Source organism: Schistocerca nitens, chromosome 9 (genome assembly GCF_023898315.1).
Source record: "Schistocerca nitens isolate TAMUIC-IGC-003100 chromosome 9, iqSchNite1.1, whole genome shotgun sequence".
NCBI classification, from domain to species: domain Eukaryota; kingdom Metazoa; phylum Arthropoda; class Insecta; order Orthoptera; family Acrididae; genus Schistocerca; species Schistocerca nitens.
This window is the reverse complement of record NC_064622.1, coordinates 102,257,220-102,269,544: the sequence shown is the minus strand read 5'-3', so window position 1 is coordinate 102,269,544 and position 12,325 is coordinate 102,257,220. Positions and strand designations below refer to the sequence as shown.

Here is a 12,325-nt window from a genome sequence, read left to right as displayed (position 1 = left end):
AGCCTTACCAGGATAAAAGAGATGTGGATTGACTCGAGGCGTATTGCAGCCGGAAAAAACGCAGTATGGCATTGTTGGCTGGGATATCCCACGGGGTGGTTTTAGCCGACTGTCGGAAATCGTGTCCCACCTCCGCGCACATTGGCTCACTTTCTTGCGGATATGACAGAGCTGCGTCGTATGGACATTTGTGGAGTATAGGTGAGCATGTGGATGCGTATTTAGTGTAGTGTTATATTTGTTTGTAACGGTTGCTTATACTCAGAAGTCCAATGTGTGCTGAAATTATCGTATGACAGCGAAACTTGGTCGACATGATAAGGTGTTAGTGCGGAACCGACTTAAGCTGGAAAAAAATTGTTCTAGTTTTGGTCACGAGACCCAAACCCGGCGCTGTGAACGCAAGAAAGACTTCCTTGTGTAGTGTATTAGGAACGGGATGGAGGCAGGAAAGGTCAAACAAGTGAGAAAGGCATAATACTGATTTTATTGTTAACCGCCGCTTTCACAGTTTCGTTAATATGAGCGCCGGAGATATCGACAAGATGCTGCATCCACAAAACGATGTGATCAACAGTTGCCGCAGCAGTTCCGGTGGAACATGAACAACGAGCTGCTGTGTACTGGTCTTCACGACAGGTAAAGACCGAACTTGTCAGTTTAATATCCGCAGAGCCAAAAGCGACAAGGATTCAGGTCAGGTGATCTTGCAGGCTGGAGATTAAACGTTCGTGGAAGGCTGATCATCTCTGACTGGACGACCGACGTGAGGTGTTAACCCATCTTGCATGAAAAAAGTGGTTTGCACTCTTCCGAAGCAGGAATCATATGCTGTAGGAGATTATCTCGATAACGTGCTGGTGTGACGGCACAGATGACAAGCGCTCTGGGTGCATTCTCTTCAAAGAAGAACCGACCGAGAATAAAGGTGCTTGTGAATCCACAACACACAGCCATATACAGCCAGCGCAGTGGCTCTTCGTGCACAACACGCGGTTTAACAGTACCTGAAATTCCGCAGTTCTGTTTTGTTTACTGCACCATGTACCGTAAAATGTGCCTCGACAGTCCGTAGAATATTACCTGGCCACATGTCGACCCGTGTCAGAAACCAAAGAGCAGATTCAGAACATTGCTACGGATCATGGGGTTTCAGTTGTTGTATGGGTATCAGCGTAATACAGATGCAAAATATTCCGTGCTGTTGACCATGGGATGGACAATTTTCGCGACACTGCAGAGCACTAGCACCAGTTGAGACGCGTGCTGCACGGTCAGTGACAGAAACGGCAGCCTCGTCTCGAATTTCATTATCATCATCTTCAAACCATTTAATGACATCAGGTGTCTCCTCGGACCACTCAGTCGGTGATACTGTCTCAATGGAGCACTGTAGTTGCTGCGTTGACATCAAACAGTTTCAACAACAGCTCTCTCTCTCTCTCTCTCTCTCTCTCTCTCTCTCTCTCTCTCTCTCTCTTCTCGATAGCCGTACTGTTGACTCACGCTACGATTTGTCAAATGATGAGCGCGGATGTCATATCACTGTCATACAGGCAGTGTATAGCGCCAGCTTTGTATCTGGTGGCCAGAACTGAAACTTTTTGGCAGCGTAAATCGGTTCCGCATTACTGCATTAGTATGCCTACCAAGTTTTGGTGCGATACGATGATGACAGAGGGGAGAGGGTGGAAACTGCTGCCGGCAGATAGCGTACTCCTCTCAAATAATAATGGGTCAGCCAAAGTTGAGGTCCCCATCCGACGGACGAAAATGGTTCAAATGGCTCTGAGCACTATGCGACTTAACTTCTGAGTTCATCAGTCGCCTAGAACTTAGAACTACTTAAACCTAACTAACCTAAGGATATCACACACATCCACGCCCGAGGCAGGATTCGAACCTGCGACCGTAGCGGTCGCTCGGCTCCAGACTGTAGCGCCTAGAACCGCACGGCCACCCCGGCCGGTTCCGACGGATGCATCACCATCAACAGTACCAGATGGTGTCATTTCATAAGACATTGCGCAGAGATTTGGAGTTTAATCCAGCACATAGGCGCAAAGACTGGCTATCAAGAACTTCACTCCGTGTTCCAACCTTACCAGTGAAATACTAGAAAACTAAAGTAAAGTAGACTCCACCTGAACAGGCCATGAAGGTCCAACTGTACCAATCGGCCGCCGTGTCATCCTCAGCCCACAGGCGTCAGTGAATGCGGAGATGGGGGTGAGGGGGGGGGGGGGGGGCGGCATGAGGTCAGCACACCGCTCTCCCAGCCGTACGAGGGGCGTTTGGAAAGTCAGTGGAAAAATAAAAACTACTTACGTGTTTGGGGTAAACTTTTTTATTTTTCGACATAGTCTCCTTTTAGACTTATACACTTCGTCCAACGCTGTTCTAATTTGTTGATCCCTTCCAAATAATAGGAATTGTCCAAGTCTGCAAAATAGCTATTAGTTGCTGCAATCACCTCGTTTGAATAAAATCTTTGTCCCGCCAGCCATTTCTTCAAATTGGGGAACAAATAGTAGTCCGAAGGAGCCAAGTCTGGAGAATAGGGGGGATGTGAAACAAGTTGGAATCCTATTTCCATTAATTTTGCGACCACAACTGCTGAGATGTGTGCTGATCCATTGTCGTGATGGAAAAAGACTTTTTTGCGGTCCAATTGCCGGCGTTTTTCTTGCAGCTCGGTTTTCAATCGGTCCAATAACCATGAATAATATCCACCTGTATTAGTTTTACCCTTTTTCCAGATAGTCGATGAAGATTATCCCTTGCGAACCGCAAAAGACAGTCGCCATAACCTTTCCGGCCGACGGTCTGGTCTTCGCCTGTTTGGTGCAGATTCTCCCTTGGTAACCCATTGTTTAGATTGTAGTTTGGTCTCAGGAGCATAGTAATGTACCCATGTTTCATCCCCAGTGACGAAACTACGCTTAAAGTCCTGCGTATTCTTCCTGAACAGCTGCTAACCATCCTTCCAACACTTGACACGATTCCGTTTTTGGTCAAACGTGAGCAATCGCGGAACCCATCTTGCGGATAGCTTTGTCATGTCCAAATGTTTATGCAAAATATTATGTACCCCTTGATTCGAGATGCCCACAGCACTGGCAATCTCACGCACCTTAACTCTTCTGCCATCCATCACCATATCATGGATTTTGTCAATGATTTCTGGACAGGACGTCCAGAACGTTCAGCATCACTTGTGCCCATATGGCCACTCAGAAAAGTTCGAAACCACTTATAAACTGTTCTAATCGAAGGTGCAAAGTCACCATAATGTTTATCAAGCTTCTCTTTAGTCTCCCTTCATAAAGTAATGTGTAATCACCACACGAAATTCTTCTTCGTCCATTTTTTGACAATCACTCGACTTCCTTGATTCACACGAATGCCAAACAGAAAGAAATAGACCAATATGGCTGAAACTTGGTGTGCATTCTTTCCAAAGATGCTACTAACTAAACATGACCTTGATACGTGACTGTTCTAACAACCCTACCAGAACAAAGGTCATAAATTAATTATGAGTGTAATGTTGCTCACGCTGCTAAATATTGCATTTTCGGGCAACAACAGAGTTATATTATGTGGCAGGTATCATTAGAGCACAGTTAAAAAAGTCATTTCTTGAAATAATGGTTAAACTAGGCACTCATCTTTTCGTGTTTCCCACGCTGGTCTCGTTGTGAACTTATGGCTCAATCGTCAAAAATCTAGGTAGTGATGATTCCAAGCTCGGATGCAAAGAGGCCTAGGTGTTATTCTGCGATATTCAAAAGTTTTATAGATGTGTTTCATAAACCATTCTTGAAGATTAAACTTTTGCAAGTTAGCACAATGGTGATGTAAAAAAATAATCAGCACTCCAAATTTAAGTTACACTTCTTTTTTATTACTTTTGTAGCACCAACACTTCACAATATAAAACATACTTGAAAATATCTTCCTCACTGTAAAAGTTCACATTTCATAAACTGACTACAATTTGCGTCTTTTCAAAAATGGTTCAAATGGCTCTGAGCACTATGGGACTCAACTGCTGTGGTCATAAGTCCCCTAGAACTTAGGTTAGTTAGGTTTAAGTAGTTCTAAGGACAGCACACAACACCCAGCCATCACGAGGCAGAGAAAATCCCTGACCCCGCCGGGAATCGAACCCGGGAACCCGGGTTGCGTCTTTTCAACATAACGACCAAGACTTGACTCTCTAAATACCGCTTACGCGCCCAAAAATCAGAGTTACAAGTACGTCAAAGATCATAGTGACAAAAGAAAGAATTCACATAAGAATAATGTCATTGCCATATAAACTATCGATGTAGCAAAGTACCTCTACATTAATGAAATCAAATCTGAATGTTGTCTCAGAAATATGTTAACTACTTTACATAAACACAGTAGACTATTGCTGATATCGAGAGGTTGAGGTGAGGTGCCGTTATGGTTACGCAATTCAAGTACCATTACACGGTGGAGCCATTTCTCAGGCTTTGCACGGACTTTTCAAACGCCCCTCGTTTGTCAATTTAGGAGCCGGTGATAAACTGGAAGTCAAAATTTGATCCACCACCAGATTTTGAACTGGCTTACCTGCCGAGGCGAGTACCAACCCACAAGCTTGCGTTAGCGAGCTTTTTTTGTGGGGAACAGGATGGAAGGGTAAACAAACAATCTTTATTCGTACAATGGTGCTGTCTTAGGGATAAGAAAAGTATCGAGACAGCAAAAACAATTTTGAATCCATAAAATCAACGTAAAGGCCACCCTCTCTTTTTTTAACATGAATAAAGTAAATGACAATCCTTGTCACGGGCGGGAGTGAAAATGAAGTTATCATCTGCACCACAATCCCTGCAGCACACGGTGTCGGTGTCGCATCATAAGTCTGGCAGAAAGCCGTATAATCTTGACCATTTCTGCCTTTGTGGGCGGCATGTATTTCTCCTGCGTCGACCATTCGGAGGACCATTATCTGAGGCGGTTTCGGTGTTTACCATCATTGTTTGTGTGTGTTTTTTTTGTTAACATAATCCAACCATACCTGGCGCCAACAGGTAGGGGCCAGTTTTCTTCTCAGTGTGCAATATGCCAATATAATTGAACCGCGCAGTACTGTTTCTAGTCGTTCTGCTGCAGGAGTCTTCTCAGTTCTGGGACACCCCAGCTGTCGGGCGGATTGTGAAAAACACTTCCTAAAAAATTGGAAAAGTAAGTCCCGTATTTCGTATGACTCCGTATGAGCTCGTGTTGTTCTTGTAAATACATCCAATAATCAAATGGCTCTGAGCACTATGGGACTTAACATCTTAGGTCATCAGTCCTCTAGACTTAGAGCTACTTAAACCTAACTAACCTAAGGACAGCACACAACACCCAGCCATCACGAGGCAGAGAAAATCCCTGACCCCGCCGGGAATCGAACCCGGGAACCCGGGCGTGGGAAGCGAGAACGCTACCGCACGACCACGAGATGCGGGCCATCCAATAATCCATCACGGACTTAATATCGTACGAATACAAATATTCGTCGCATGTCCAGCGATCCAAATGACCGCATACGTCTTTTGTTTGGGAAAAAAGGTCTTGTCCGGTAGAAAAAGTACATCTGATGTGATTTCTGTGTAGTTAGTGCGCCTGAGGAAGGCCAGTATTCGACGCGTCAGCGTCCAGACGTCTCTCGCTGCGCCACACACTAAACCATGTTCTTCCGTTTCTAAAAGTTCACAGTTTGTGCAAAGAGGAGATCGACCACATGAATTGTATGTAATAGACTCCTGGTCACAAGTTTACGGTTTAGAAGAATATACCACATCGATCTCGTTGGTGTTGACAGTAATGGAGTATGCACTGCACACCAAATGTGGTTCCACGTTCTCGACGGGTATTTGAATTCCATTATGTTGCAGCCATGGTGATCCATCAAGCACCTATAGATCTCCCGAGTCGTGGGTATTCTCGTCGAAGGTACTTTCAGACGAACATAATTGTAATCAATCAGAAATGAGGCAATGTGTGCAAGAGAAGGCGAAATACGCAATAGGGGGATCGTACGAAGGCGGAACAAGTACTTCTATCAGAGCTGACGTTATGGTATGCTTTCGTTGTTGCCAATTTCGTATCATCGCTCGCATGTAAAGCGCCAGAGCTTTGTTTCGCACGTTTGTGAGGTTGAGGCCACCGTTCCGGAACTATAGCGTTAACGTGTCATATTTGATCTTAAATAACATCCCAGCTCGGCTACGGAGCCGTGTGTGTGTGTGTGGGGGGGGGGGGGGGGGGGTCCCTGGCTGCGGGAACACCGTGGCGTGGCCAGCCCTGGGCACGCACCGGCCGCGTGGACACCGCCGGCCGGCCGGCGCGTCCTCTGCTCCGCCCTGCCGTCGCTAAAATTAGGCCCGCCTTCCTCCTGCCTCAGCTGGCAGCCCATCTGCGTCACCCCCTGACGCCGCGCCACTTCCACAAAACCAGAGGCCGCGCCGCCCGCCAGCCAGTAGCCACCCGCCGTCTCGGGGGGAGCTGACAGCACCGCGGCCACTGTGCGCCTAGTGGCACCGCCAGAGTCCCAGAGGCGCCGACCCAGTCAGCTCTCTCGGTCATCGGTCCGCGTTCGCCGCGCCACGTTCGCGTTCGCGTTAACGTTCCCGTTCAGCGCCGAGTGACGCGTGGGGCACGCGCAGCACGCGGCAGTCATGATCACGGTGCCCATAGGCAAGTCCAGCCCGTACCACAGCCCCAGCCAGAGCGACGCGAGCAGCCTCAACCTGCGCAGGGGGCCACAGGTGAGTCAGCGGTGGCGGCGCGCACCGCCCGACCTTACCCTACCCTGCCCTGACCCCTCACGCCCCAGCGGGGCCAACGAGATATACGGGCCCTGAAACGAAGTTGTGACGTCACACTAGTAGTCCTGTCCACCACGCTCCAGGAACGCTCGGTTCCATGCACGGCCCACAGAGAATCCACATTTAACTGAAAAAGTGACAACTAATGGTCTTCATTTTCTACATCTACATATACAGGTGTTACAAAAAAAGTACGGCCAAACTTTCAGGAAACATGCCTCACACACAAAGAAAGAAAATATGTTATGTGGACATGTGACCGGAAACGCTTACTTTCCATGTTAGAGCTCATTTTATTACTTCTCTTCAAATCACATTAATCATGGAATGGAAACACACAGCAACAGAACGTACCAGCGTGATTTCAAACACTTTGTTACGGGAAATGTTCAAAATGTCTTCCGTTAGCGAGGATACATGCATCCACCCTCCGTCGCATGGAATCCCTGATGCGCTGATGCAGCCCTGGAGAATGGCGTATTGTATCACAGCCGTCCACAATACGAGCACGAAGAGTCTCTACATTTGGTACCGGGGTTGCGTAGACAAGAGCTTTCAAATGCCCCCACAAATGAAAGTCAAGAGGGTTGAGGTCAGGAGAGCGTGGAGGCCATGGAATTGGTCCGCTTCTACCAATCCATCGGTCACCGAATCTGTTGTTGAGAAGCGTACGAACACTTCGACTGAAATGTGCAGGAGCTCCATCGTGCATGAACCACATGTTGTGTCGTACTTCTAAAGGCACATGTTCTAGCAGCACAGGTAGAGTATCCCGTATGAAATCATGATAACGTGCTCCATTGAGTGTAGGTGGAAGAAACTAAAATGAGCTCTAACATGGAAATTAAGCGTTTCCGGACACACGTCCACAAAACATCTTTTCTTTATTTGTGTGTGAGGAATGTTTCTTGAAAGTTTGGCCGTACCTTTTTGTAACACCATGTATACTCCGCTAGCCACCAAGCGGTGTGTGGCGGAGGGCACAATTCGCGCCAAAGTCATATTACCCCTCCCACCCTGTTCCACCCGCGGATCGCGCGAGGGATAAACGACTGTCTGAACACCTCAGTACGAGCTCTTATTTCCCTTATCTTTGAATGATGATCATTACGCGATTTGAAAGTTGGTGGTAATAATATGTGCTCCACATCCTCGATGAAGATTGAATTTCGGAATTTAGTGTTTAGCGCGTCGTCTGTCTGCAAGTGTGTCCCACTTCAAACTTTCTTTGAGATTTGTAACGCTCTCGCGATGGCTAAACGTACCAGTCACGAATCTTGCCGCTCTTCTTTGGATCTTCTCGATCTCTTGAATTAGACCCAACTGGTAAGGGTCCCATACAGACGAACAATACTCTAAGACTGGACGAACTAACGTATTGTAAGCTATTTCCTCTGTTGAACGAATGCATCGCTTCAGGATTCTACCAATAAACCGCAATCTAGAGTTCGCCATACCCGTTACCAGTCTAATCTGATCATTCCATTTGAGATCATTTCGAATAGTCTCACCCAGATACTTGACTGATGTTACCGCTTCCAAGGACTGATAATTTATTTTGTACTCATACGTTAATGGGGATTTTCGCCTCGTTATACGCAGTAGGTTACACTTACTAATACTGAGAGATAACTGCCAGTTATTACACCACGCATTTATTTTCTGCAAATCCTCATTGCTTTGTTCACAACTTTCGTGTGATACTACTTTCCTGTAGACTACAGCATCATCGGCAAACAGTCTAAGACCGCTGTCAATAGCATCAACCAGATCGTTTATGTAAATCGTAAAAAGCAGAGGACCTATTACGCTGCCCTGGGGCACACCTGAAGTTACTCTTGTTTCTGTTGAAGTTACCCCGTTCACGACGACATACTGCTCCCTGTCTGGTAGAAAACTTTCTGTCCAACCGCATATGTCATTGGATAGACCGTAAGCGCGCACTTTTTGTAGCAAGCGACAGTGCGGAACTGAGTCGAACGCCTTTCGAAAGTCGAGAAATATGGCATCAACCTCGGGGCCGGTATCTAGAGCCTGTTGTATATCAAGCACAAAGAGGGCCAGCTGTGTCTCGCATGACCGCTGTTTCCTAAAACCGTGCTGGTTTCTGCAGATGAGCTTCTCAGAGTTTAGAAAGGTCATTATGGCTGAACACAAAATATGTTCCATGATTCTACAACAAATCGATGTCAGTGGAATTGGCCAGTAATTATGTGCATCCGATTTTGTACCATTTTTATAGATTGCTACGATGTGGGCCTTCTTCCAGTCCCGTGGAACTTTCGCCGTTCCAATGATCTCTGATAGATGACAGATAAGAATATTTGTAGCGTAGTCAACATAAAATCTTACGGGGATACCGTCTGGGCCAGATGCCTTTCTGGCGTCTAAGGATCTTAACTGTTTTACAATCCCAGATACACTAAACACTATGTCTGCCATCCTTTCGTTTGTTCGATCATTGAAAGGGGGAATGGTGCTGCAGTCCTCTATCATAAACGAGTTTTTGAAAGCTAAGTTTAGAATTTCGGCCTTCTGTTTATCATCATCGGTTACATTACCCGTACTGTCAGCAAGAGAAGGTATTGAATTATTTGTGGCGTTCATTTTGTTGTTTGCTATCGAGAACATGCATGCATGCATTCAATCGCGCAGTCAGGAATTATTAAATTCGTCTGAAGTAGTTACTCGCTCGCCGCCGCAGACGGCTGCAGGCATTCCTGTAATACCTGCAGTGTCACGAACTATGACGTACAAGCCACAGCGTGTCTTTCTCGTGGGCCTCGCTGCCGAGCCACGTGCAACCAACTACCTGCCTGTCACAGCTGTCATTCAAAAAGGCCCCAGCAGTGCGTTGTCCCCGAATGTGAGCTTATCGGACTTCGTGTCAACACACGGAACCATTATTATTCTTTGGACGTTGCACATCCGCCAACTTTGAAGTCTTGCCAGTTTTTCTCGAGTTCACTGCCCACTGCTTTCCTTCTCCTCTCCAACTAAGACGCTCATCATCTTCCTTTATCTACATATATCCCCCTCGCCCCGTCCCGCCAAGACGAAGGTACTTCACTCCTCTTTCGTAGTTCTTTCGAGAATGTTGCCTCCGAAAATTTACTTTCGGAAATACTAGACTTCCGGGGGCTGGGGAGGTGAGGGAGGAGGGGGTGCAGAGAGAGACTGATATACCAGCATATATCTGTAACACCTGAAGGAAAATTGGCAGCCGTATCACGGGAAAAATTTGCTTTGGCGGTAATAGACCCCTAGAACGCCTATGGGCTTCTGGTGTAAAAAGGCGCAACGTCAAAGCATAACTCAGGAATGCCTTCAGCAATTTCAACCGAATGTTGTATATACGTTACTCATTAAATATATAAATGTCGCAGTAAGCTGTCCCTACTACCGGTAGGGACAGGAGTGACGATAGCATGGGATGATATGTAGAAACACCCGAAAACACGACCTGTTAGTAATTAATTTCCTGCAATTAGGTGACTTCTAATACCATGAAAGTAACAAGCGCGACGTCTCTCTTATTTGCGCTGTTCAGTGCGTCAACACACCGTGGGAATGGGCACTGCATCGTGTTTCGGGGTCAAATATCGTAACACACGTTCCGATACCACAGAGTCGCATGGTGTAACACAGCGGAGAATCATAGAGTTGCCAGCGGTAGTCTTTTATCTCGAAAGGACGATCAGTTAATGGCAGCATTAGAATTCAGATGAAACTGGAGAGCGAAATTCGCTGTAGGTACGAATGAAAAATATCTGTGAAACATATTACATGAATATTAAATATATATGTCACATGTGCGTGTGCAGACGAAGCCGCGAGCATAAAGTTGAGTATAAATTATTAAATCTCACATTAAAAAGTAAAATACCTTACATTTATGACTTACAAACATTGGACTTCTGGACAGAAAAAAAATTCGCGACGCATTCCATAGGCGTGTGGCACACATTATAACGTAGCCATGTACCTGTTGGGAAATCCGGATGCATGTTGATGAAAACGGGGAATGTAACATCGCAACTATCGACGGGAGAGAAAGAGTGTCTCAATAGGTTCAGCATTAAAGTACGCGTGGAAACGTTACAGAAATTCGTTGGAACATGGCACACAGAGCTACTGAAAAGGCACGCTGGTTGAACTAAGACCAACTGAGCCGCGCTATCACCACTCGTGATTTAAAAAGAATTCTGGTGTCCGTGTGTTTTGCATAGTGGCGTACGTTATTTAGTGCGAGAACACACAAACGAATGATTTTTAGGCGAGCTTTCTGAACAGTATAAAGCAAATCATATTTGTGGACAGTATTGTACTGCATGTTCGTGGTAATACACAGCTCAGCATAGTGAAACAGAAGATGTAATTAAAACTAGTGTACCATTTTTAAAAGCTGTAGAATGCGGTTTAATAAAGTAGAATTACGATTTGTGTATTCATGAATCTTTGGAAAACAAACAATTTTATGTTAAAGATATAGTATTTGTAATGGAACACTATTTTCCACACACAGCCCTAAGCAAGTGTCATTCCCGTATGTGCTATATCCGCTATCATGTGTTATCTATCATGTGTTATAGTAGTTGTGCCATATGGGTAAACACCTCGTCGTGTTTATTATGCTAAATGTTGGTGGGGGTGGGGGTGGGGGAGGGAGAGTAATACGTTGCCCGTCTCTTCTTCGAACGTACGCTCTCGGAATTTCAATAGTAAATCTTTCCCTGATGCATAGCGCTTCCCAACTATTAAAGGATCTCGTGACGAAACATGCCGCTCTTTGTCGGATCTTACATATCTCTTTCTATTAATCAAATTCAGTAAGGGTTCCAGAGTGATGATCACTACCTCGACACTTTCATAAATTTAGGCAATACGTTTCAGTTTGGCAGTGAAACTGACTGAGAAAGATCTCGGACGACATCCCAGAAAACTCGGCATTGAAACCATCTCTTTAGAATTATAAAATTCCAAATCCTGCTCAGCTCAGCCCACGCTGAGGATCATGTTCAAAGACTTAATGCTGCCATTTTTACTATTCGAAGTAAGTAAGTGTTAGCTCGACACGAAAGAGTGGTCTAATTTGCTTATTTTCATTCACTCATGACTTATGGTATTATAGTTTGGGTTAACTCTTCCCATTCTCAAAGTATATTTTTGGCTCAGAAGCGGGTGTTCGGGCAATAAGTGGTGCAAGTTCGCGAACCTGTTGTCGGCCCCTGTTCACTAGTCTGGGTATTCCGACATTGGCCTCTCAATATATATATATATATTCTTTGCTGCCGTTTTTTCTTAACAATATCAGCGTATTCTGAAGAATTAGCAGCTTTCGAGCCGGCCGAAGTGGCCGTGCGGTTAAAGGCGCTGCAGTCTGGAACCGCAAGACCGCTACGGTCGCAGGTTCGAATCCTGCCTCGGGCATGGATGTTTGTGATGTCCTTAGGTTAGTTCGGTTTAACTAG

At 45.8% G+C, this 12,325-nt stretch overlaps 1 protein-coding gene across 3 annotated transcripts in view; it reads left to right on the top strand.

The window, feature by feature from the left end:
- The window catches only part of LOC126204398 (TBC1 domain family member 4), a 914,874-nt gene that overhangs the window by 687,364 nt on the left and 215,185 nt on the right, over positions 1 to 12,325 (top strand). The window contains exon 1 of one of the 3 annotated variants that reach the window (XM_049938772.1): positions 6,521 to 6,794. The exons of the other annotated variants lie outside the window; for them this stretch is intronic. Coding sequence (XP_049794729.1) covers positions 6,705 to 6,794 — 90 coding nt within the window. The 5' untranslated portion in view covers positions 6,521 to 6,704. Of the gene's footprint in view, positions 1 to 6,520; positions 6,795 to 12,325 lie in introns of those variants that run through there. 3 annotated transcript variants of the gene reach the window in all.